The 27,000-nt window shown below is 34.8% G+C and overlaps 1 protein-coding gene across 5 annotated transcripts in view; it reads left to right on the forward strand.

Annotated features, from left to right (window-relative positions):
* Positions 1 to 22,814, forward strand: part of Pcdh7 (protocadherin 7) — a 407,729-nt gene extending 384,915 nt beyond the window's left edge. For 3 of the 5 annotated variants that reach the window (XM_021163001.3, XM_021163002.3, XM_085836699.1), the window contains exon 3: positions 18,519 to 22,814. In XM_021163001.3, the coding sequence (XP_021018660.1) occupies positions 18,519 to 18,895 (377 nt within the window). In that variant the 3' untranslated portion in view covers positions 18,896 to 22,814. The remainder of the gene's footprint in view (positions 1 to 18,518) is intronic. The other 2 variants (XM_021163003.3, XM_029477353.2) reach the window with 1 other exon arrangement.
* The last annotated feature ends 4,186 nt before the right edge of the window (positions 22,815 to 27,000 follow it).

The following is a 27,000-nucleotide window of genomic DNA, read 5'->3' on the forward strand; positions in this document are numbered from 1 at the left end:
GCCTTGCAAGACAGCAGCTAAGCCTGTGTGAATTGTAATGAGACTCCACTGTCATTGCAGCACTCAGGTTGATTTTGAGGGAATTGAATGGAAAGCCGGAAATACCCTAAATCCTGGACCAATTTTACGTCATTAGTTGCTCTTTCCTTGGAACGTTAAACAATCCTCAAAATATGTCTTATTAATGTTGCTCTAAAAGGTTTGCTGTTGCCTATGCAACTTCTTTGGGAAACTCATCTATCATTTTTCCAGCTTAAAAAGGGATTTTAGTAGAAAACATATTTAGTGTTAGAAGCCCCCTTTTTAAAAGTGTGTGGTTGACCAAATGTCAACCTGACTCATGTCTAATTTGTTTCTTTTTGAGATGTTCTGACCTGATCTGAAATATAATTTCTTTACTGATCGATTGTATAAATGAACCATAAGTGTGGAAGATAAAGTAAGGAGGCACAAAGGATATTTATGGTTAGATTTGGATACTCACGATCAAATTTTAAAATAAGACAAGACCGCCTGCACATCTAAATGTGTGCTTAACAGACGGCAGCTGTTGAGTAATTTTTTTCTTTTTAACCTGCTAGGATACTGCTGAAACCTTTTTGGCAATTAAGGGTGGATGTAAAATGTTCAAGTGATCGGTGTCATTTACCTATGTGTGTCTCCTTAGTTACAACTGTGTTTCTGGTAGGCACCGTGGGTTTCCATTAATTTGCCTGTGTTGTGCAGGTTTTTGATTCATTTCAGAAACCTAAAGAGGAAATAGTTGATCAACTTACTCATTTTTTTGTGTGCTGATGTTATAATGTGCTGTAGAGTCATCTTTAAGATTAAGTTGTAGTCATATGTTATAGCCTGCCATTTCATGTAAAAGGGTAGGCACTGCTAGCTCTAACACAACTTCTAACAAATCAAACTAAGATGAACATGTCATGGACCACAGAGCTCCAATACTCACTAGTAACCCCCATCTCCAAACAGAACCAAAACACTTTAAGATGTGTATGTCAGTTGCATTTTTCGGTATGAAAACACTCAACGTAGAGACTCATTATCTGTGTGCAATTCTTCTTGCAATTGTCCCAGACATTTTATTTTCATTTCTCCTTTCCCATCTTTTGTCCCTGCCCTCTGATTTTGACTGACCCCATTCCCCCATTTATGTTTCTCTCTAGTTCCTTATTTTGGTTCATCATTTCAATATCTCTATTTAGTTTTCTTATTTACTATTTCTTAAGATGTCAAAAAGCACTGTACCTTGATTCTTTCCAGATTTTCTTTTTCAACTTTCCTTGCTAAGCTTCTTCAGTTGGCAAGCTAAATTTTCTGTATTTTCACTGAACAACATAGAAAGCAGAAACCATCCTTACTTCCATGTTTCATTCCTCCTCTCTTGTCTGAAACATCTATTTACTGTACTTAGACCTAAGAGTTTGAGGAATGGAATCTTGTTTACTCTTCATGGTGTCTCTATAAGAGATTGGGAGGTTAATGGCAAGGCAGAAATAATTAAGTTGTATATACCTAGAAACAATTGATAGGATTACAGAAACAGGTGTGCCTATTCCAGGGACTTCAGTTGAGCTCAATCATTCAACCTCTTTCCCTTTAGATTAGGTTTTCAAACAAATTATATATCACATGTTTATTATTTTTGGATATGGGTACAACTTGTGCTATTTTCTTGATACAATAAAAAGAGTCCCCACTTCTGTCAAGCTTTGAAGAGTCAACTCCCACAGCTTATGGGAATAAGGGTATTCTGTGTATTCAGAGCTATCCTTGATAGTTTGTAAGGATAAATAAGTGCTATACGCAATGACAGCTGAGCTATTTATCTCAATGAAGGTGGGTGTGCAGAATATAATTAGCGCATGGTCACTGTTCAAAGGTCATATATCAATGGACAAAAGGCATGCCAGGTGTTTAGTGTCCAGTGTATCTTTTAGATATTGTCTTCATTATCATTCCCAGGTGCTGAAAGAGTGAAAAAAGGGCTTTTTAATCATTACACATTCATGTTAAATAACATACTCATTTATGATACAGTAAGATCAGGGAGGCAGCATCTATGAATATGTAGGTTAATATAGTTTTGAAATAAAATGATAACATTAAGAAGAACTAAAAATGATGGAAAATTTCATAGGATTTGATATTAAATACAAAGAAGTAAATTAGACAGGTTGTCATGATTACATTATTATTTAATGTGTAAAATCCAATAATAATTAGGGGTGATATTTCTTGTAGGCTGATAGTCAAGGTTTGCAGCAAACAGCAACATTGTAATCTATTGATGCTTGGTTGTGTGGGATATTTTATTTTTGTAGAAATTTTATGTCCAGTATCTTTTAAAAAAACAGTCAAGAAAATACATTTACTAACTGAGAATTTGTAGTTATTGTTATCCTTCAATATGTAGAGATAAGAGCTCCCAGTCCTAAAAAGAATTCCAACAACATTGAACACTTTAAAAAAACTATCAGGGGTGGGAGAAGATGCACTTCTCATACAAACTCATTTATTTTAGGTTCCTCTAACTTAGCTCAAAATAACCTAATTAAGTATGTTCGTAGTAGCTTTGTGAATTAGTCTGGAAAGAATTCCTTTTCAGAAGAAGAAAAAAAAATATGTGGATCTTTTTCGTTTATCTACAAAACAGCAAATTTAATCATATCTTGCCCAGCAAGAAAGGTTCATGATGCTACTTCCCATCGGCTAGTAGCCCTGGGGTTAAATATTCAATATGATCATCATTATATATGAATTACTATCTAGCTAGAACCTTTGCTTTATGTTTCCAAAGCAAAAGCATGTTAAATGCTAACTGTTTTAGAATGTGTCATGGTAAGTGTCTGGACACACTGTAAGGAGATATTTTATTTCACTGTTTTCTCAAATTCATGAATAATGTATAACCGGTCACACTTCTTAGATCTTCTTAGACTGAGTTCTGAACCTGACTGCAATTGCAAATGCATTTAATCATAGTCAGTCCCCATGTGTTCTTTGGAAGCCATGTACGTATATCATTTTCAGATAATTAGTCCTCATTTTGAATAGACAACATTTTAAATCGTTAAATGACATTCTTTAATACATCCTAAGGGGTAAACGAGTCCCTAAATGTATTCACAGCTTTTATTCAGCAAAGCAACTTCTACTTGACACTTCCTTGAAGACAAGTTCATGTCAAGATGTTTTCTCTTTAAAATCTCTCTCTTGCTCTTAAGCTCTGCATTATCGAGCCCAGTTAACATGCAGAGCAGGAATCCGCTTCTTAACTTCTCCCCTTCTTCAGAAGGTAATTTGCTGCTTGGTAAGAACTTTATGTCTTTTATAGTTTCTGTTCTGTTAAGGTTCTTTACATCAAATTTCTTTACCAAAATGCTAAAATACTTGGAGAGGCAACCCAAAGAATGAAATTATATTATTTTAAAGACAAACATTATAGTTAATTTCTTTCATTTTACCATCTTTTCTGTTCCCAAATGCACCAAAAATAGAATTGAGATTTAAATTCCAAAAATATGATTTTAAAATGCATAAATAGTAATTATATAAAAATTGTTTCTTTAGAGGAAATGAGAGATTATACATAGTTAAGTAGATGACAGAATACTAATTATTATTTATATAGTTTATTATTATATACCTGCAAGTAACAAAAGATTAAGTTTCTATTAAATTTGAACAGCTAGTAATTATAGCAATACAATGCAAACTGTCAGAAAAATCATTGACATATGGAGGGATAATCTTCTAAATTAAATTATAATTCCTCTTCTAAGCCAAATGTAATATCCATTTTTAATATTTATTAATTCAAATAAATAAAAAAGTAGATAACTTTAAGGGATAGCTTTCCTTCAATAAATTTTCCAGGAATATATTAATTAAATATAATTATACAAATTATATCATAAATAAATATATGGGTGATTGTTCTTACAATACTATTGTTTTCCCAAATGATGTAGAGAAACCAATATTTTAAGATAGTCACATTTTTCCTCACTTTGGTCTAAGAAAAAAAGAGAGCTTTGAGTAAAACCTATTTTAATAATATACACTAATTTTATTCACCTAATATATAATAATATAGACTAATATTATTCACCTAAGTGTATAATATGTAGGAGAAGGATACATGAAATGGAAGAGGGTATTAGTTTTTGTAACCTCAGATAACATGATGAAGGTCACTACATGAAGATCTTAATATCGTGAATTTAACTTAACATTTTTTCACTTTTTCCTCAAAAAATTCAGTTGGCTGGCAAGGGGCAGAATGGAAACTCACATTGTATCCCTGACAATTTGCCACTTTGACTTGGTGATTCCTATGCCTCTCTAGACTTCTGTATGAGGCATGTTTCCTTGTGCATGCTCCAATACACAACCTGAAAGTAGCAGAAGTTTCCATGTACTTGAAGGCACCGGTTGGTTCCCTTTTTCTTCATTATGTTTTACTATCTGTAGCTTCTGTCTATTCCTATAGATTATGTTTTAGCCCCAACAGCAGCAAGGTTGCATCTTCCAGAAACTAAATTTTTGGATGTTATCCAATAATTTAATTAATTTAAGAAGTCAAAGTCAAACAATGTTTTGGGTATTTTCTTTTGCAAGTGCTAAAAGATCAGTATTTTCCAGCTCAACCAAGTGAATTATGATGAACACTGTCTTGCATAATCTGGTACTTTGCTAGAAATGCCTGTCTAAAATTATATTTTCTCTTTTATTGGTTAAAGCAGCTACAACTTTTACTTCCAATTTATCAACAACACACTCAGTAAAATAATAATTAGTAATTTGTCATCTACTTAACTATGTATAATCTCTCATTTCATCCAAAGTACCTCCATTATACTGTAGTTTACACAAAGACCTTTTTCTTTTCAAGGAATGACAAAGATTCAGAACCTCATAACTGAGTATGCCCTCTTAGATGTGGAATTTAATATATATATATATATATATATATATATATATGACTTTCTTTTGGATGTATGCCACAATAATAATAGAAGCTTGAGAAAAAATATTAACAATTTAATTTATTTTATTTTGACTTGGAAAATTCTTGATTACATTGAACAACAAATGAGGGTACACCTGGGAGAGAGCAGGTTGAAGGGAAAATGTTTAATTCAGACCAATACATTTCAGGGTTACTCTGACATTGGATGCTTCCATATACACTTGCCTCTTTTTTTTACCCCTGCATCTCTCCAATTTAAAATGTTCCCCTTACTTCAAACTAAGATATTGACGATGTTCAGCCATCACTACTCTGATAGGCAGAAACCTTGCTTTTTCCAGCTTTGACTGTGTATAGAACAGTGATTTTCTACTTCATTTCAACTCCAATAAGTAACTACATCACATCATGACATATTCATAGCCTCTGTTTATATATATATATATATATATATATATATATATATATATATATATATATATATATATTTCTTTTGCTCTGTTATTCATTGAGATGTTGTAAAATGGTAAGGAGCCAGATCTGAATGTAGATTACTTAAGCTTGTCACCACATTCCAATATTCAGTAGGTGCAAACTGTGAAATGTATGTGATAAACAATAAGTCACATGCAAAGTTTTCAGAATCAGGCTTAACAATTCAATATTTCCTCAGCACATGAATGAACATTTTTAATAGCACTTGGACCTCTAATAATCTGTTCTATATACCCTGAGCTAGCAAACTCGATGTAACTTCTCTTCAATGAAATCTTATCTCTTTCATGTTGAGATTTTTATCAAGTTACTGTATCTTGCCACATGACTGAAATCCCCTGGTCATCAGCTTATTTGCAGAATAATGAAGGCTGACAGGTTGAAAGGCAAACCTTGCCAGCGATTTCTATCTGATGGTCTTAAGTACTCAGAGTACAAGCCAATGGTTAATCCAGTGCCTGTGAATTTGAAGTGGGATACTAAGGGAAATCTTACAAAGCAGATGTTTTGGTGAGTGTTTACATTGTTGCAATCCTTTTAGCTTTCTTTTTTGCTATTGTTGCTCTTCCTTATAAGATTGATTTGTTTGACTTGCAAGAGATACATTGGACAATCTACTAAAACTTATGAAAACGAACCCCCCTGCCTGTCTTCTTTGCTTAAGTGCTGCAGAATAGCCAGGGAAACAAAATCATTGTACACACAGGAAAATCTGTTTACACCATGAAACCTATTTTCTTATGTGAGGCCAACTGCTGGCAAACTCAAAACTGAAAACATTGGCAAAAGCAAAAATGCACACAAACATAAAAAAGACTTAAATAAAAGCATGAACAGCAGATGGTGGAGATGAATAGTTGATTGTCACTGTCTGCTAGCCCCACTGTACAGTCTTTGAATTGTTGCAGTACCACAATTTTGCCATGATTTTCTAGGAAATTATGTTGACTATTAAACTCTGATTCATGCTTTTCTTAAATCATCTGCGGGAGAGATGACATGCTAATTGTACTCTTGAAATTTTTATACTTATGAGAGTGTAAGCACAGACAAGTTTTGCCAAAGAAGAAGTCCAAATGTATATAATTTGACATTGTGATGGATTAATACTTAGGCACCAGAAAGGGAGTGCAATTAGACAATTTTGAATGTGACCTCCATTTTACTGTCTATATGACTTTAAGGAGTCACAGTCAATTCTCCCTTTCTAAAGACTCTAGTTATTTGGCTGACTTAAGTAAATCAAAATTTATCAGCGAACTTCAGTGGGATATGTGAAATCTCATCACAATTACACCTAATGCTAGAAAATTGTAATTAGTATTAGTTACCAATTCAGAATGTCCCAAGATAAGAACTGTATTTACAGTAGACTTTCTAAAATGTTTATAGAGTATGTAAAAAAATGACTCTTGCACTTAGAGTTGTCTGAGTTATTTTTTAATGAAAATCTAGCCTCTGAAGTACAATTTTAAATAATAGCTAAAAGTAAAATTTCAAATGCAGGTACCATCATGTCCATATTAAAATTGAATTAGATTGTATTAAATGGCATTTAATGGCAAACAATTTATTTTAAAATATTCAATATTCTAAATATTCTGTTGCATATGGTCTATCTATTTTCCCTGTCTCTCTTTTTCTGTCTCTTTCATTTTCTCTCTGTGTCTCTTTTTCTGTCTCTCTGTCTCTGTCTCTGTCTGTCTCTGTCTTTCTGCCTCTCTGTGTCTCTGTGTCTCTGTGTCTCTGTGTCTCTCTGTCTCTCTCTCTGGGTGTGTGTGTGTGTGTGTGTGTGTGTGTGTGTGTGTGTGATGCAGAGAACAGAACCTAGCTGTGTATGGGTAATAAAGTATTTTACAACTGAGCTATACACCAAGGCTTGATATTTTAATGCACTGTAAGAGATGGACATTAGGTAGGAAATGAAGAAACAACATACTAATGCCATTCAGTTCTGAAAGGACACAGGATTTATAGAGATGACATTAGTTGATGTGCTTGGTGAGGGGCAAAGGAGAACATAAATGAAGGGAAAGAGATCAAGAGTACAGAGGACATCATAACCAAGACCCAGAAGGGCCATCTGTGCTGAGTCTGGAATTTATAATGAAGCTATGGAAGAGGTGATAAAACGTAGAGAGAGTCATACTCTAATTATTGTTCCTAAATGATCCCAAAGTTGCACACGTTCTATAAATGTCACAAGTACTGGGCCACAGTGCCTGCCTCTCTTCAGCTTAGAGGCAATGTGCATTTTATTTTTTCTAATTTTGAGACTCATACTATCTAATTTTAGACTAGCTTAGTTATCATTGCTAAGAATCCCAGAGACAAATATAACTGAAGTGTTAGGAAAGAGAAGCCTTCAGGTTTACCCTTGAAAAGTTAGTTGTTTGTGTCTTATTGGACAAAATGAAATTGGAAAATGTTGACTGATCCTTTGAAAATACCATAGCAAAGTTGAAAGTTTTAAGGTTTTCAACTAGACACTTGAAATTTAATGTCACATGATTCATGAACTATGTAATAAGAGTCAGTTTTCCCCCTCTATTTCATCCAGTGAGCAAAATATGAGTAGTCTGTCTTTTCTCTGAGAAATAGTAATATGTACCTAGTGCCTACAGCTGCTATGAAATTTACCAAAAAGTTTGGGTCTAAAAACAGTGGAAATACGTTTGAATAGAACTAAATAGGTCAAAAACCTTGCACAAATGTTAGAAGGCTGAAATCCATGTTTTTTTCTTTCTCTGGAGTCTCAAAGAAATTATTTCCATGTCTTTGTTAGATGCTAGAAATTTCCCACATTGTGGCTCTGTAGCCCTAACTAGCTCCTCTCTTCAGTGATAACAGTGGCAGGTAGACTCTTTTCCATTTCATTTTATTCTGACATTAGCCTCTCTACTCACAATTGTAAGCATTTTTTTTTTTTTTTTGCGGTGGTTGGGGGGAGGACCTTGTTTTCCATTCATTATATTACTTGACCTGTTCATAGGTTCCAGGGATTTCCATGTCAGCATGTTTGGATGCTGTATTTCTTCCTACCACAGAAAGACTGTTAGAAGACATGTGTCCTGAAGGATGCAGTAAACCCACACAGCTTAGCAGGGTGGACTGCAGACATGAGAGTGTGCCCAGAACTGGCTTCTTTTTTTTTTTTCTCTTTGTAGGCCTCCAGAAGGTCCATCAGTGCTGTTTTAACACTCCCCAAATAAATAGGAAGTAAATAAAAGCAAACATTTCAAAGAGAAACAGCAGTCAACAGTGCAAACACATCGAGAGCTGCTTCATTGATTTTCAGCCCTACCTTTCTCTGCTCACTGAGTCTTGTTAGCTGGTCAGCAGAGGTCATTTCCTCCCTTTCCCTTTTATGTCCTTGCTGTGCACGCTGAGCTCTTCAACATTCTTGCTCTTAATCATGATTGCCATTTGCAGTGTCAACTGATCAACCTATTGACCATAGTTGTGAAGCAGCATCCTGTAGTGTTTTAAAATTCTCCCCACGAATGTTTGTTTTCTCAGGGCCTACCCAAAGTCTCAGAACTCTAATCTCTTCACAGTACTTCTGAACTTGATGCTTACTGGAAACCTTTCTCAGAGGTTTAAGTCTTTGTCTGCCTCTTCAATCAAGACCACTAATGGAATCACTCACAAAGAGCTTGTTTTTACAGGGGAATTTCTAGCCAGAGAAGCTACTCTGTGTGTTTTGAGAAACAGTCCAATGAGCAACCCAAAAAAGCAAAGAGATTGAAAAGACACATGAAAAATGCTCATGTCAATTCAATTATCATAATTTTATAGTTTTTCAAGATCTCTATATTGAAAAAGAAAATGAATCAATAGCATGGATTTTGCTACTTTAAAAATTCAATTAATTGAATAAGTTCAAATTCCTGGATTTGCCCTTGTCCAAAACTAATCTTACTACATGGCAATTCAACTCTCGATGTGACTTAACCTTTACTATGATTTATTTTACACTCCTCCTAAAAGTGTCTGTAGGGGAGGAAAAACAACTGTGAGACATCTCTAATACTTCACTCACTACTCTTCTACTCAACCCAACACGTAATGCCAAATAAACTTGATTCAGTATCTGACAAAAATCGCACTTGTGCAGTGCCTATATATGTAGTAGAGCTTCATATTGCAGGAGCTGTTGTTTAACTTCTCATTTGCAAATTAAATAGTTTCTCATGATGAAGGGGAAAATATATGAGAAAATAATGTCTATAACATGATTCTTTGTCAGTTCCTTTTGCATAACTTTACTCTTGAAATTAATATAATATAATATAATATAATATAATATAATACAGTGTTTGGAAGCAGAAATAAGATTCCTACAGCCTTTAAGTACAGAGCCTAAAAGTATTCTTACTGCAAGAGAATCTTTATGTACTATAAACTTATATTTTGAAGAAGGTTTATTTATCATTGAGTATAAATTCTATAGCTTCCTGACCAACAACAAACAATCGAGTAGCATCAGTATATAGAACTAATGAGGAAAATGATTATGGCATGTAGTTGATAATAACCTAGTTGTCTTACAATTCAGATATTGCAGGACATTAGCAAAAAGTGATTATAAATTGATATTTAGAAACCTTTTAGTACTATCCAAATCACATTTCTAGCAAAACCATGATAATGTAGCCGTAATAATAATAAAAATCTATTAACTTCTAAAAATTCCCATTTAGTCATTATTGATTTTGTTTAAAATATTTTAACAAGAGTATATTTTACTTCCCTGGTATAAGTGAATGATAGTTCAAAATCCTAATTGGAAGCAAACAATGAATTTTGATTTTTGAAAAGAAAACATCCAATAAATACATACCAAAACATTAATTCTCTAATATTGAAAACTCAATATTATTTTGTCTTCTAGATTTGGGCATTTAAAGACATTTTCCTAAACTATTAACCCAATAAATCCCTTTTTAAATTTTTTAATTTGTTCTAAACACATTCCAGCTTTTTTTTTTTTTTTTTAGTTTTTAAATGTCTCATTACTCAGAGACAGTTACTAAGTAAAATTTCCAGTTTTCTTTGTGAGACTAGGTTCTGAATTGTTAAGATTACCTGAACATTTAACTCTAATTCCAGTGGGGGTTGGGTAAGTGTGGAAATGTAACTCCTTTCTCCTAACTATTATGATGAGAGAAATTAAATGGTGCTCTAGCTTATGTATTCTGAGCTCCACTAAAACATTACAGAAACTATAGAAGTTTATATCTGAATGGCTGAGATAAGGGAAAACTCTTAGTTTACCATAGATTAACAAAATTCATAAACCCTCAAGTAATGAATTTCAATATGATAGAATCCAAAAGTTTGCAAGGAAAACCACAAGAGTTGTTATTATTAAAGTGCAAAAGGATGTCCTCAAACTATGTCCATTCTTACTGGTATAGGGAAGCAGGAACTGTTGAGATAAATGCCCTGCTTCCTTCCTTCTGTGCATCTGCAGAACTTCTATCTTTTCCTTGCTCTCTGCTTTATCACAGAACACTCTATTACCTCTGATCAGGCCCAGACAATGAGCAGAATCAAGGGGAAGCCATATCTGATGTTCATTAACTGCCAGAGCTGTCAGCATAAAGTTCTCTGCTGCGGTGCCACTTTCAGGGGCCAACCAGCAGATTCACATTTGCGTTATTTCAGCAAGAATGCCCAAGAGGAGTGTGCACAGCCGCAGCTGTGTGAAGTGATGCCACATTCAGAATGACAGTGGTCTAAACCTCAGGGCAGTAAATGCTTCTTGCAATACATTCGATTGCCATTTAACAGCGTTTAGCCTAAGGTATGAAGAAAAGCTGCTGATGCTTTCAAACCTGTTTAGACATTTTAATATTTTATAGACACGACAGCAGTGAATGAGAACACTCCAAGGTGTAGCACAGTGAATTTTGTAATTAAAGCAGCTGAGTTTCCAGTGCTTTATAAGAGAGCTCATTGTTTGAACTTCTTAATTAAAAGTGATCATAATCTTGGAAATTTTTCTTTGAAATGGTCGTATCTGAAGTGGCCAGATTTTGGCTATGAAGGAGACATGAATCAAGTCAAAAGCCTTGCCTCCAGATCCCAGGCTGTCACTTGGCAGCAATTCCTATATCATAGGTAGCATGGGTCATCTGTGTACTGCCTCACCCCCATACCCTATTCACCTCTCTCACCACCAAACAAACAAGTGAGAGCTTCAAACAACACAGGCTTGCTGCCACTCCTGGTTCTAGTTTAGCACCTCTTATTGATTTTGCCTGGCTTGCTCATGAACAACATTAATCCACATCACTGGCTGGGGGTGGGGAGGAGGAATAGATCTATTGAGAGAGTTTTATTATTCGGATCTCCTTCCCCAGTGGCAATCATCTTTAGAGAAGACAAATTAGACTTTCTCTTATGATGGTGGCCCCAGAAATCTCAAGACTGTTGCAAATGCAGCAAGATATTTGATGGACAAAGTGGGGACCACAAAACATATTTCTGCCACATTCTAGTTGTTAGCACACATTAGGATCAAGAGATCAAACTAAAAATTTCACTTTATAGTAGGAGCTATTCTGAGAGATCTTAATGGGGTATGTATAGAACAGTTAGAGGAATAGATGGTCTTTATGTCTCATTTGACCTAATAATGACATCCATCAAGAAATCTGTGGGGCTTTATCAATTTGTTATCAAAAGAGTAAAATCTATTTTAGATATTTGTCCTATTTTCATCATTTTGACCATAATTTTAATCTCCAGGTGTTAGATTCATGAGTTTCTAGTTTGATAATATTTTAAGTTGGCAATGATCCCTGTTGAGATTGATAGAATGATAGCCATCCTCCTAGCAATCCAGTGGTTTGGGCAAGTTTAAATGCAGTGACAGACATGGGGGTTGTTCACTCTGTGTTACAAGGATAACTCCCTTTAACTATTTGTACTTCTGTTTTGAACAACCTTGGTATGTAATGAATCAATCTTCATACAATAAAGTATAGGAGTTAATTCTCATGTAGATACTGTAGATGACCTAAGGTTGTCAAGCTTGGAAACATCTGCCATAACCTGCTAACGCTATTTGCAAGCCTCACTTTTTAAATAATTGAGTATAATATAAGGCCTTCTATTGGTTAAAATTCAATAATATTTAAAGACACTTTTAAAAAGCAGCATTTTTAACATCTGGAACTCACGATTAAAATATTTTCAAAACAGAAAAAAAAGAGGGAAAGGTGTCAACACATACTTTCTGTGGAAAGAAAAAAATACATTTCCCATTCACAGAATTTTATAAAGAATACACAAATTCTTGATTTTAAAGATCAAAGTGGATGAAGGATTTTCATGGATGTTTAGAGTTCAAAACACAGAGAAACCATCCATTTATTTCATGAAGTGTGCAATTTGCATATAGAATGAATAAAAGTAAATAAAAGAAAAGCTTCACTAGGAATATTTCAAAGCTCAGGACAACAACTGCTCTCCTGAGTGAATGGTAAGAACATTATCTCATCAGCTCCAGCCAAAGCTCTGGAATGCAGTAGCCAGGATTCAGACAAGAAACACCACCACATACACCTACCTTTCCTCCGGAAAGCTGTCTTCAGTTGTCAGAAGGGGTCTCCTGTGTTCCCCGCCAATAATGACGCCTCAAACCCACTGTAAATCTGAGCTTTCCTTTCTGTTTCTAAAGATTATACATATTATCTGTCTTTCTTTTTAGTTATATTGTTACTGTTGCAGTGGTTTTGGTTTGTACTTTACAGGAGGGTTTCTCTGTGTAGCCTTGGCTATCCTGAAACTTGCTCCATAGACCAGGCTGGCCTTGATCTCACAGAGATATTCCTGACTCTGCCTCCTGCTTAATGGGATTAAAGATGTGTGCCACTAAGCCTGACAATTTTAGCTTGTTTCAAAAAATTAAAATAATTTATCATATCTTCTCCTTTTTTTCTTTCCCCATCTCTTCCAATGCATCTCATTATTCTCTCTCAAAATCATGTGTGTGTGTGTGTGTGTGTTTATGCTCAGTCTGTCTAATGTTACTGCTATGTATGTTATTATAGGACTGGTCAATTGGAATTTTGTAAACACTCTGGTGGCTCCTCCATGAGAAAGAGTAGTTCTCAATTGCCTCTAGTTTTTGTCTAGGTTTAGGTCCCTTGAGATTTCCTCTTCCATGTTAACATTCCCATTGGCTTCTTTCGTCCTTGTAGAGTTTTTTTTTTTTTTTTTAAGCAGCACCTTGTACCTTTGCCTACAATCCTTACATCTTCCTTCCCTAGTATGAATTAAGATGTTTTTAGAGGCAGAACTTGACTTTTAAAATTAGGGTATGATTTTTTTCCTAGTGTAGGACATTTACATATTTTTTATGATCAAGCCAGTCTTTATACTAGGTAGTAAAATGTATGGTTTGGTGGCATTAGTTTTCTGTGATGTTTAGATATGTTTTCTTTCCCAGACTCTACCTTTTTCTTAGCGCTTGAGTAACAGTAATTGACCTCTAAGTAACTTCACTGTTATATTTTAGAAAGGAACAATATGATGTGATGGAGAAGCCCTAAAGTGTGCATCAAAACACTCAGCCTTCGGTCTCAGCTCGCACACAGGCTTGACCCCTCATTGCATCCTACTCCTTGGTCTTCAGTTGAAGTGAGAAGGAAATGAATAGACTGTAGGAAGGTCCTCACATACTGCAGATCATCATTCTAGTATTCCTCATATTATAATGGCCTGTAACTCTGCTATAGAGCAGGAAGTTCATTATGTCTAAGGAAAGATTTAGCTTTGCAAACCATTGTAATCTTTTCATCAAATTGCATAATTCCATTAAAATGAAGAGTTACACAAGTAATGTTAAACAGGAAAGGATCTACTGAAAACCATTTCTACATGGGTACTTCTTAATATTTTATAAGAGTTGGGGTTTAGGACAGCCAGACAGCTTACCAGATAAAGGCACTTGCCACCAAGGGTGAAGTCCTGAGATTGATTCCTGAGATTCAAATCATGAGATAGCCTCGCTCCTGTGTTGTCTTCTGATATGAACATACAGTTCAGAGTTTCTGCAAAAAAAAAAAAAAAAAAGTATACACATAAAAGCACACACATTCACAATAAATGAATAAGTATAGGGAAAAATTTGGAAGAATATAAAATTTTAAAAGACCTATAAAATGTTGTTTAAAATGACTTTAGAGAATATTATATTTACAAATAAAAGTTTGTTTTATATTAATATACTCCATGCTAACAAGATTTGAGGTAGATATTTTCCATCTTTACTGTCTTCAAAATAATTGGTATAATACGGCATAAAAATATAATGACTTCCACAACTGACTATTAATATGATTTTATTTATATTTTACTATATATATACATACATACATATATATAAATTAATAGATAATTAAAATGAAAACCACACTCTTTAAACACTAAAGGTAGGTAGTGGTCATAAAATAATAAATCCCTCCATAATTCTACACGTGATATTTTTAAAAATCTACTTTTTTTGTTTGTTTATTTGGTTTTGGTTTTTCAAGAGAGGATTTTTCTGTGTAGCCCTGGCTGTCCTGGAACTCACTTTGCAGAGCAGGCTGGTCTTGAACTCAAAAATCTGCCTGCCTCTGCCTCCCAAATGCTGGTATTAAGGCATGTACCACCACTGCTGGGCAAAAGTCTACTTTTTATGTAAGAAGGAATTATGCTCAATGATCTTCATTGTTCCCATAAAACTTAAAATAATAATAATAATAATAATAATAATAATAATAATAATAAGCCTGTATAATTGAAACAAAGATATATATTTACAGAGAACTATTATCCTACTAATCAGCTCCCTTAATAAATTGCATCAAAATAAAATTGCATGTGTTAATCATTGGCATTGCTTTTGAAGATTTATTTCAGTCATCAGGATGGGAAGTTCTGATTGCCCCTGATGACTCTCTTATAGTCGTTCTTGATTATTTTCTAAATTTGATGACAAACACTGCAATACATCTCAGCCAATTAGGCTTGTCAACTTCCACTGTGGTCCCCAATCATGTGCTTGACTTTAGAAATTACAGGAGGCCCTTATTAAAAGTCATCATGCTTTTTTTCTTGTGGGATAGAGATGTGGCAGCATGAAAATAGACCATGGGGAGCAAAAAAAGAAAAAAAGAAGTAAAAAACAAAACAAAACAAAACAAAAAACAAACAAACAAACAAAAAACAGACACAATGCCTTTCATTAAAATCTTTAAGAGGAAACATTTTCTTAGTAGGAAATGCTGTAGACTGTGAAGTAAGGACAGGGGGAAGAGACTGAATAATTCTGGTGTCATTGATTAGAAAATGAGTCAAATTTAAATGAATGCACCCCTTATGAACTACATGTAGTTCTTACAAACATTTTACAGAAATGGTAAGATGTGAAAATTCCAGATGCCTTCAATGCCAGAGGCTCTCAGGGCCCAATGGTGATGACAGTGGGGAGATAGAACCTGAAGAGACAAACTACAGTGGATAGACAGGTCCCCAAGTGGAGCAACGGGGCCACTCACCCATCTCAAAAATTTTAACCCAGCATTGTCCTGTCCTTGTCTAAATGAAATGCAGGGACAAAAATGGAGCAGAGGCTGAAAGAAAGGCTATCTAGAGACCGCCCCTCCATGCTATCGATTTCATCCATAGACACCAAACTCAGACACCATTGCTGATGTCAAGATGTGCTTGCAGACAGGAGGCTGGTATGGCTGTCCTCTAAGAGGCTGTGCCAGCACCTGACTAAGACAGGTGCAGATATTCACAGCCAATCATTGGTCTGAGTTAGAAGGGCTCAAGCAGCTGAAGCAGATTGCAACCCTATAGAATAACAATAGTATCAATTAACTGGATCCTTCAGAGCTCCCAGGGACTACCCCACCAACCAAAGAGTTGAACATGTTCATGGCTCCGCTACATATATATCAAAGGACTGCCTTATCAGACATCAGTGGGAGGAGAGGCACTTGGTCCTTTGGAGGCTTCCTGCCCCAGAGAAGGGGGATGATAGAAGGGTGAGGTGGGAGTGGGTAAGTGGGTGGAGGGGCATTCTCTTAGAGGCAAAGGTGAGGGGTATGGGGTAGAGTTTTGTGGAGGGAAGACTAGGAAAGCGAATAGCATTTGAAATGTGAACAAATAAAATGATTAATAATTTTTTAAATGATTGAAAAATAGAACTGATCAAATCACCCACATTTTCAAGTTATTTTCCTTCAAAGTATGTATGTCAGTCAAGATATAATACATTATCACAGATTTAACATTTTCTTGTTTGAATCAAATGGATTACAGGAATAATATTCAAAGAATGTATTAAAGCTTTTTAAACAAGTAATGCAAAAAGTAATTCAGTGTTAAAAAATAATGTAAATAAGTGTGTGTACGTGTGTATGTGTGTGTGTGTGTAAGAAAAGTGGTGCCTGCATGCATCTTTGTGTTCATTAGTGTGCCTGGCATTCATGGAAACTAGAAGAGGGCACCAAATGCCCTAGAAGAGGAATGATAGCTGTTTGTGAGCTGCTGCTGTGTACATGCTACAAACAGAACCCCAGTCGTCTAAAAGTGTAGCCAATGCTCTTTAACTGCAGGGAAATCTACCTAGACCAGCACTCCATCGCGTTTGCTACATTTGACTATTAAAGTTAAAAGATTGGTTCATCCAGAAGTCAAATAGTAGTGTGAAAGTCTACAATGAATAATTGCATATTCTAGTAATCCATCCAGAAAGGGAAGAAAGGTAAACAAATGATTGAGGAGTGTTTATTTATGACATTTAGCAAAATAAAACTTAAACAGTACTGGGACTCATGTAAATCGCTCTCTTTTTGAAGCTAAACTACTTTGGATCATACATATGCAACTTATTATTTATGAGTAAACATGTAGTGAACTGGCTTACTTTTAAATCCCAAGTTGTAGTAATTTGATACTCATATGATATTTATTGGAGTGATAACTTACTGTGTTTTTATGAGTAGTATATTAAACTATGAAATACATTAAATGAAACCCTACAGGTTATTAATTTAGAATTAGTTGTGGTATTAGAGATTCTCTGTCTCTTTCTCTCTAAAAAAAAATAGTAAAAGCCAGTAAATAAAATTTTAATTCTAAAAAAAAATGTTTATGATTACATATCATGATTTTATTCATGCAGAGCAGTAATTCTTGACTGTAATATTTAATCTCAATCCCTAAGAACTCTGCAGAAATGACTTAGCTTGCTGAAAATGGGATACATTTTTCCATTCCTTTGATAAACAACATTAATTAGAAACTTACATAATTCCATCAGCCATTTATGAACTTAACCAGACTTACTCAATACATTATATTTCAGATTCCCATTCAGCAAGCACATCTGTGAATGTACTCCCATGTAACACTCAGGCACTTTCTTACCACACACACTAACTAGGTTATCTGTTATGATAGTGGGTGGAGGGGTGGCCGGGTGGAACTCTAGGTGCTATTGTTAATGTGCTTAGATCTTTAACTTATTTGTACCTTGCTTTCGTACTTTAGTCCAATGTGCTGTCAGTTTAGGATGCACTTCTCAGTCACCCTTGCATCTTAAAATGTATTTTAAATATAAGGTTCTGCCTATTTGCATATTATGAATAATGCATAAATGAATGTAATCCAATTGGCAACAGCACACTTTTATGGGATAACATATAGATACAGAAAATTATCCTTTTGGATTTAATAATTTTTCTTGTCTAGATGGAAAAATTATATCCGTTGAAACATACATATGCACTTAACACTTGAAAGTATCTTCATGGGTCTGTAATACACCAAATGAATATATAACTGGCTATTTTACATACTTAAATTACCATTTCTCCATTTCTATCTTCTCTAGTTTCTATTTTTGCAAAACCTTATCTTTACTATACATGAAATAAGTACTGTTCCGTGGAGTGGTTAGTATCAGGTTCATATGGATCGGCAAAGTCTGTTGGTGCATGTTTGACACTGATGGCTTCTTCTTGAATTTCAGATTCAAGGCCTCTTCCGGATGTAGCGCTGACCGGCAAGTGCACCCGTGAATGTGATGAATATGGTCATTCAGACTCCTGCTGGATGCCAGTGCGCACTTCCCCAGAGAGGAAGAAGAGCCAGCCCAAACTCTCCACTTTCATGCCTGTTGATGAACGAGGAAGCCAGGAAAAGCTGGCCAATGGCGAGGCTGCCATCATGGGTGACCGCAACAGAAACCTCCTGAACAAAAAGTTGACCTCATCCTATGAGACCTTCAGTGCAGCTAGTTTCAGCAAAAATGAGGAAGCCAACCCCGAGGATATTCCTTTAACAAAAACAGGGGAATATAAGCCATCTCCTGTCAACACTCTCACTAGAAGAGAAGTTTATCTGTAGGTTGTCAAGGAGCAACAGCAAAGTTCTTTTCGTATATGAGGAGAGTTAGGGGCAAAAACATTACTAAGTAAAACCATTTAATCACAAAGAGGGGGCTACCAAAGAGACAAAGCTTTGCCTGCCACTTCCGCCTCCAAATCAGGCCTTTAGTGTTACTGTTTGCCTGATGACAGTGTACAAAGTAGAATCCATTCTTGTCACTTGCATGTCTACACCCTTCACTGATCCCCAACACCCACCCTCTTTTCCCTACCCCTCCTCAAACCCAAATAACAACAAAACAACAACAACAAAAGATGGTTGCAAGTTCTTTTCATGGTAACAAGTCTGATTAGCAGAACATAATACACTCTCATTATCCCTAATCTGAAGCATGATTTTGGTCACTTTGATTTGTTTGAGTGTCATCTGGCTTGTTAATAAAAGAAGGATGGGTTAAAAATATACTACAGACTCTCAATGCTTTATTATTGCTAAAGTCAGCCCATTGAAATTGATAAAAAAAAATCACTTAAATGGTACAGTCCTTATGTAGGGGACCCTTTGAAAAAGTAATTTAGGGTGACAGCAGTTTAATACTATAACAAACAAAGAGAGTACATATTAAAACTCAGTTGAAGAATGCAGTTCCAAGCTGCCATATGTTGTTATTTTCAGGTCAAAGGCATCAATTTCTATTCCATATATTCACAGAATATACTCAACCAATCTTGACAAAAAATTACATGAATTATAATTTGTAAAAGTATATTTTGGAATAGAACCACTCATGAATGAACTTGAACTCTTATGTCATTATGAGGCCAAAGATCACATGGCAGATCAGGGAAATAATTAAATTGATTTGGTCTTGACATAGAAATCCACTAAACAACAGAAGGAGCCTGTGTACACACAGAAACACTCAGATGCTAGTTGGTTTTATATTAACTCTTCTTTCAGAAAAAGTCTTCTTTTTAAAATGAACTTTAGTTAAATGCTCAGAAAATGAAAGAACTAACTAGACATGTGTTGTCTTATAATAAGCCACTGATCAAAGCCCAAGTCTACTCTCATGTGTTACAGTCAGGGAAGATTCTACATTTTAATGTCATATTGATGCATAGTGAGATACAAAAAGACACACTGGGATATGATTTCATGAGGTCTCCTATTGTCATTTCGGGATCCCAGATGTTCTTGGTGATCTTATTATCATTTCTAATTATAATTGCATTTTTCACCTGGCCAAAACACAAGTGCATTGATTTCAAATTCTGTGCAATACAGAAGCATTTTGAGACTCAAACACTTAAACAACATAACACTTTCATTGACTTGTCATACTGTAATTTGACTATTATTCAATGTGCGTCTTAAACAATCTCTGAACATGAAAGAATGAGTTCCGGACAATATTTTATTTAACACAGTATATGCATCTCAAAGTTGGAAAATGTATAGTTTTTTTCAAGAGATACAGAATATGCAGATTTTGAATGCTTTGCTCTATGCAAGATGATTTAAGAAAACTGAAATTTGAGCTGGGACATTCAGACGAATGTGACAATCCATGATCAATATAGGGGATGACAGGTAAAGAGAGCAAACGTTCTCATCACCGAATGCTAGTTACTTGGTAAAACCATAGCCTTGATGGCTTTCTACAAAACTGTAGAGACACTGTAGCTTTGGGCAGTTTCATGCTTTGCAGATTTTTCTTAGATTATAAGGTGAAGAAACCTAGACTATAGGTTGATAATTCACTGTAGGTCATCAACATACTTATCTTTGAGGAACTTTTCTCTGGTGGGTCTTTTGGGATCATTTCCTTACGTTCTTTCTTAAAGTAGAATTTTAATTTTGATGTTAGTTTATGTATAATAGGTAGAATGGAAAAAATGTAATTGATATAAAAACATTGGACTAAAATACCAATAATTGAACATGCTCATGTTTGGTTATTATTTACACTATGGAAAGATGAAAATTCTAGAACTTTGTTAGGAAACTGCATTCAAGCAGTTCTGCCTTGTATAATCTGTAAGTACCTATTAAGACGAAATACTTCTAAAGATACTTATGAAAATGTATACATATTTTTCTTGCACGTTACAAAGGAAATAATTGCATAACACTGATGTTCAACACTTTTTATATGCATATTTTCTTTCTTTCATGGGACACTTGAAGCCACTAGATAGCTCATTTCACTCTTAAAATCCTTTGGTTGTCTATAAAGCTAATACAGGTCACACTGGACCTTCAGATTTATTCAATCCACATTCCATGATGATGTTTGCACCACATGCCAGGCAGTCATGTCATTGTCCTTTAACGTGTGAACCTCTCTTTAGAACTAAAAATGGATGTGAAAAGAATAAAATTCAGTGTACTGTAAGTATTCGAAGTAATTCTAGTAGAATTAGTTATCATAACATGTTTATTATATAATGAGCTGGCATGACACAGAAATATATTTTGTGTTTGTATGACTTTTATTTTGACTAGGTTAAATTTGGTGCCACTCCATATATAGAGTGCTTTTGAAAAAAAAATAAAAACAAAACAAAAAAAGTAAATGAGTGAATGCAAGATAAGCAACTGTGCCTTTTATACCTCTTGTTATGGTAAACAAGCAAACAAACAACAAATAAACAAACAAATGAATGGTTGTTGGGTTTGGATAATGAGGGGAAATGGGCTATTCCCAGCTTTTTTGATCCTGTATATTTATCCATGTTTATTTTCTGAGAATAAATAATATATTAAAACTTTGCCTTCTGTCAAACTCAGATAATGGACCAGTCTTAAATATTGTTCTTTCATAAGATAAGATTCAGGCATTAATATGGGGCTGCTTAAATATCACTGGACAGTGAAATCATTGGTTATAGAGTCGCACAGGGAAATACTATCAGGGGTGAAATCAGTCCATTTTTTCAAGTTAGGATATTGATTTAAAAGTTTTGATTTTTGTTTTCTCATCTTTTAGATGGTTTTTCATTTTTGGTTGTACAGTATTTAAACTCTCTTCGTTTTCTGTACACAGACTCTCAAGTGGACTTCTGCATGATAGTACATTAGGACACATTTACAAATTGAGTAACTATACAAATGTATGTGTATTTAAATGTCTGTAGCATCTGTTTAAAATTGACTGCTCTGTGTGAATCTCGAGAGAGCATTGTTGTCTGATTTTTTGTTTTATTTTATTTTTTCTTGTTTTTTAAACTGGCCTGTTGCCTGAGTTCCTGAAAACGAAGGAGGCATTATTTTTATGAGAGAAAGAACTAAGGTAGTACAGAGGATGTTTGCCTGAAAGGCTACCCTGGGAGGTCGGGTTAGAGGAAAATACAAAAGGAAATACATAAGCCAGAAAGAAACTGCCAGGAATCAAACAGCCATCTTAAAACAGTTGTGCAAAATCTTAAGACCTATGACATCTCAAACTATAGATTAGATCAGTAGTAGATAAATAGCTGCCTCTTTAAAATAGGAAACAAAAGGAACCAAGTTCATCAGGGCTATGATAAAGCTCGTTAATTTTGACCCAGGCGTGGTGTATGTGACATCTGGATGGGGCATCATTCGTTCAGCTACCTAGGGTTTACTTTCAGACAACTTTTCCTACACTTTAAAGCACTTGCATTCCGTGTGGTACGATCTGTTTGTAATGTTAATCATTGACTATTGTTCTGCTACTTGGATGTTGATAGTGAAGCAGAGAACAATTAATCATCATTGATTATGTCACTATGCACGCGACTTTGCTAAACATGGCGAAATGTATTAAACACTCGTCCAACTATTTATGAAATACTTTACATAATTTAATTTGCTTTTGTACAGTTTTCTGTAAATAAATTGCTTGTCATTTTTGTCTTTACAAATTAAAATATAACATGATCAAATGGTTTCACACTTGTAAGTGTGTTTCTCTGTTGACAATGAATTCTGTTTTGACAGGGAAGAAAATGACTGAGTGCCTGTATCATTTTGATTTAATATGCATTGCTTTCTGCTAGGCTAAGGTAAATCAAGGCAAATGATGGGATGGTAATTGAGAATTTAGAGTGATGCATGTGTTGGGGGGGGCGGGTCTCTGCAAGGGTCAGATATCAAAACTAAGAGGAGAGAATGAAAACTCATTTCAGATGACTTTGTCTACCTGGACCAAACCTTTTAGAGTGTCTGATATCAGATGACTTATTTCCACCACATTTGAAAATGGTGTAAATTGGAAGAAAGTTTCCAGGGGTGCAACAATTCCTGGTTCACATGTAAGTGTCATTATACCAAAACTCAACTCAGGGTACAGGTCATTTCTTTCAAGAAGATGGGTTCTAGAGATAAGATATCTATACTAGTTTAAGGACCTAAAGAAGAATCTTCCCTGGTCACTATCATTCAGGTAGTGTAGTCATTTGGGCTTTTAGCCACCTCTGGTACTGGTTGTGAGAACTGCGATGCCCCTCTCTGTAAAAGTCATTTAGATCACAAACTACCCCTGGTTCTGTTTATAGGAGCTTGATATGACCTGGCCCAATAGGTAACACAGATCACCAAGCAATTAATCACTTCCAATTTCCAGCTGTCTGGATAGAAGTAGAGGTTTTAGGTTCATTCCTCTGAGAGGACAATCATATGTGCTTAACATTCCTGACTATCCTGGAGATCTGAGGGCAAAAGGATCTTTGTGCTCCCATCACATGTATAATTGGTGAATTATGCTTCTTCATAGTAGAATGGAGCTTGTATTCTCCAATCAAGGTATTTCTGGGTCAGTGACACAGCTAGCCTTAAAGTCTCATACTATACGCAAGAAAATAATTTTAAAAGATATTTTAACAAGACTTTTCCCTCTACTGGTACTTACAAAAATTTCACGCTTAAGATCAAATTAACTCCAAGTCATAATATATATTGTATAGTATTATTAACATCATTTATTATTGTTTCTTTGTGCTCTGGGGAAATCCAACTTAGTACTTAATACATTATGTTATTCTACAGACCTACATTCTCGGGCCACAAAAATTCTTGTATTTAGTCTGAGTCAAACACAATTAGAAAATCATTGCAAACTTGTAATACATATCATGTGAGGAGTGGGAAAAATAATTTGAAAATAGAAATAAAATCTGTAATTTTGCTTTTCTTTGTTGAGTATTCTCTACCTATCAAATATCTTTAAATTATTTATGATCCTCTGCATTCTAATGTTTCTACTTGCATTTGTTTGATGATCATATTCCTAGCTATAAGTATAATACTTTATCATGAACTTAATATGTGGTTCATATGTGGTCCCTGACTTCTCCAATCTAAGGGAATCATTACCTTTCTTCCAGCCCTGAGGATTGAGAGACTATTTTCTGGTTACAGTGATACCTTGCATAGGGTGTTTATGCCACCTTACCACAGTATGAAGAGTTACCTTTGAAAGATACACACTTTGAATTTGTCCCCTTTTCTCTTCCTACCTTGAAAATTTTAGCTTTCTCTTTCTTTCTTTCTTTCTTTCTTTATTTCTTTCTTTCTTTCTTTCTTTCTTTCTTTCTTTCTTTCTTTCTTTCTTTCTTTCTTTTCTTTCTCTCTCTCTCTCTCTCTCTCTCTCTCTCTCTCTCTCTCTCTCTCTTTAAAAGTGGGATTATATATACTTTTCCAAGCCAATGATATTCTGGTAATTCGACTTTTATTGGCAATCTTCCTGCTCCAAATCAGGAAATTGGATGAAGTCTGATGAGGAAATCTACTTCAGGATGTAATGAAAGAAGCAATGACGTGTAAATCCATCTGACTCTCTGTTGCTCTAAGAGTAGAACCAAATATCAGTTCAGCTTGTAAAAAACAAACCACCATGTACGTTTCAATAGTCAATGTAGTATTTGAAAAGTTTATGTACAACGTTACCATGAGGTCATAACCTCATTAAAAATATTTTAAAACAAAGCAAAACAACAACCTATAACTATATAGGGAAGTGCTTTAGACGATATGTGAACACAGTGTAGGTTAACACACCAATCTTGTGGGTCTGAATAGATGGCTTAGCAGTTAAGTCTCCTAACAGCCTTACAGCCTTTACTGAAGCCCAGAGTTAGGTTCCAAGAAGATAATTTAGCTACACGAATATCTGGCTCTCTTAGACATCCACAGAGATAATGACAGACATAAAACCACACACACACACACACACACACACACACACACACACAAAAGTAAAGAGAAACAATGCTCCATGGTGTTGGTTCTGAGGCTAAGGGTAGATTTACCACTGCCATCTTGAAAGTTAGCACTGACATGTGCTTACAGGCTCTTGTGCTGATACTGTACATTACAGTTTCCAAAGTGTTTTGTAGGATTTATCCAAAAATCCTAGAACTTGTAGACATTATCTGGATCATACAGGAAGGTGGATTTTATGATCATTAGATGTTTTATAAGTTATAATAAAAATTTAATCACATATTTCTACCTATATTGATATATCTGTCCATTTAAGGATTCATGTAGTAATCAAAATACATTTACCTGATATCATACACTGAGAGGAAAAGAAACTTTACATTTCCCTAAATATAATAGTCCATGGATAATAGTACAGGAATTTGGGTAGTGGAATACTAAGTATTCAGATCACCAGAATTTTTTTATTTATTTTGTTTTGTTTTGGTTTGGTTTGAGACTCGGTTTCTCTTTGTATCCTTGGTTGATCTGGAACTGACTCTGTAGCCCAAGCTAGCCTTAGACTCACAGAATTCACCTGCATTCACCTCCCAAATTCTGTGATTAAAGGCTCGTGCCACTACAGCCAAACTCAGAAAATTATTTTTACTGGGCATTGTTCAACATACCTGGGAAGGAGTAATTTGTCTTACATTCCTGACAACTCTCTCTCTCTCTCTCTCTCTCTCTCTCTCTCTCTCTCTCTCTCTCTCTCTCTCTTTCTTGAGGGAGGGAGGGGGAAGAATTCATATATATATATATATATATATATATATATATATATATATATATATGAATGACTACCCATGACCTTGTGTGTTAGAAAATGTATTTTTGGTAGAGATAAGCTAAATAGCAAATGGTCTAGTATTTAAGGACTCAACTTAAAAAACTAAACAAAATGTCAAAATCCATCACATAGTTTTGACAACGTAAAATTATTTTGTTCTGTGTGTTTGTTTGTTTGTTTTTGAGCCAACTGTTTGCATACAGATGTCTTCTACTGAACTTTTCTGTATTTTCTTTAGTGGTCTCCCACCCTTCATTTCCTACATTTTTAAGACTGTCTCTACACATGCATAGTTGTTTGCTGTGTTCTTTGTTTGTTAGATTGTTTCTTCTTTTGTGAAGCAAACCTAGTTTTTTAGGAGCCTTAACCAATGTTAGCAGCTAACCCAGCACCCACTGACTTGCACTGCAATCTGCTTTATTTTGATGGAAATTCAGGACATCAACTTGTTGAGCTCCAGGAAGGAGCAGAGAGAGAGAGAGAGAGAGAGAGAGAGAGAGAGAGAGAGAGAGAGAGAGAGAGAGAGAGAGAGAGAGAGAGAGATTAAATTTGCATTTGTTCATTTTCTGTTAATCTTTATTCCCTTCCCAATATTTCTTTATACACTGTATGAAGTTGATTAAGCAAGATAATATGAATTTTATAAGCTGCAGGAAATAAGGAAAATATAGGAATGCTAAAACATTCAAAGCTAGAAATATCTGTATTTCCTTTGCAAACAAACTTTGTTGTTTCCTGTTGTGTTCATTTGCTAAATGGAAATCTTATTCCTGGGTTGGATTCCATATGCATGACTCATACAGAAATAACTTTGTCTCCTTCTTGAATGTCCCAAAGGAAGGTAAGAAAAACACTGGTTAATAGTTAATAAACGCAAAAATTTGCCCCACATAGTTTCAGATGATGGTGAGTGAATATTATATCTCACTTGTGATGTTCAGTGCTATTTTTCCATTAAAATTTATAACTAAAATGACTAAGAAAAGGTCATAAAAAAGATAAAGGTCCACAGAGTAATGCTAGGCATATAATCATGAAGATTAGATTGGGATTTGAAAAATAAAAGTGTTAATTAATATTCCTAATTTTAAAAACAGTCCACTAA

The sequence above is a fragment of the Mus caroli genome, unplaced genomic scaffold (genome assembly GCF_978045245.1).
Source record: "Mus caroli unplaced genomic scaffold, Mus_caroli_1 scaffold_4, whole genome shotgun sequence".
Taxonomy (NCBI): domain Eukaryota; kingdom Metazoa; phylum Chordata; class Mammalia; order Rodentia; family Muridae; genus Mus; species Mus caroli.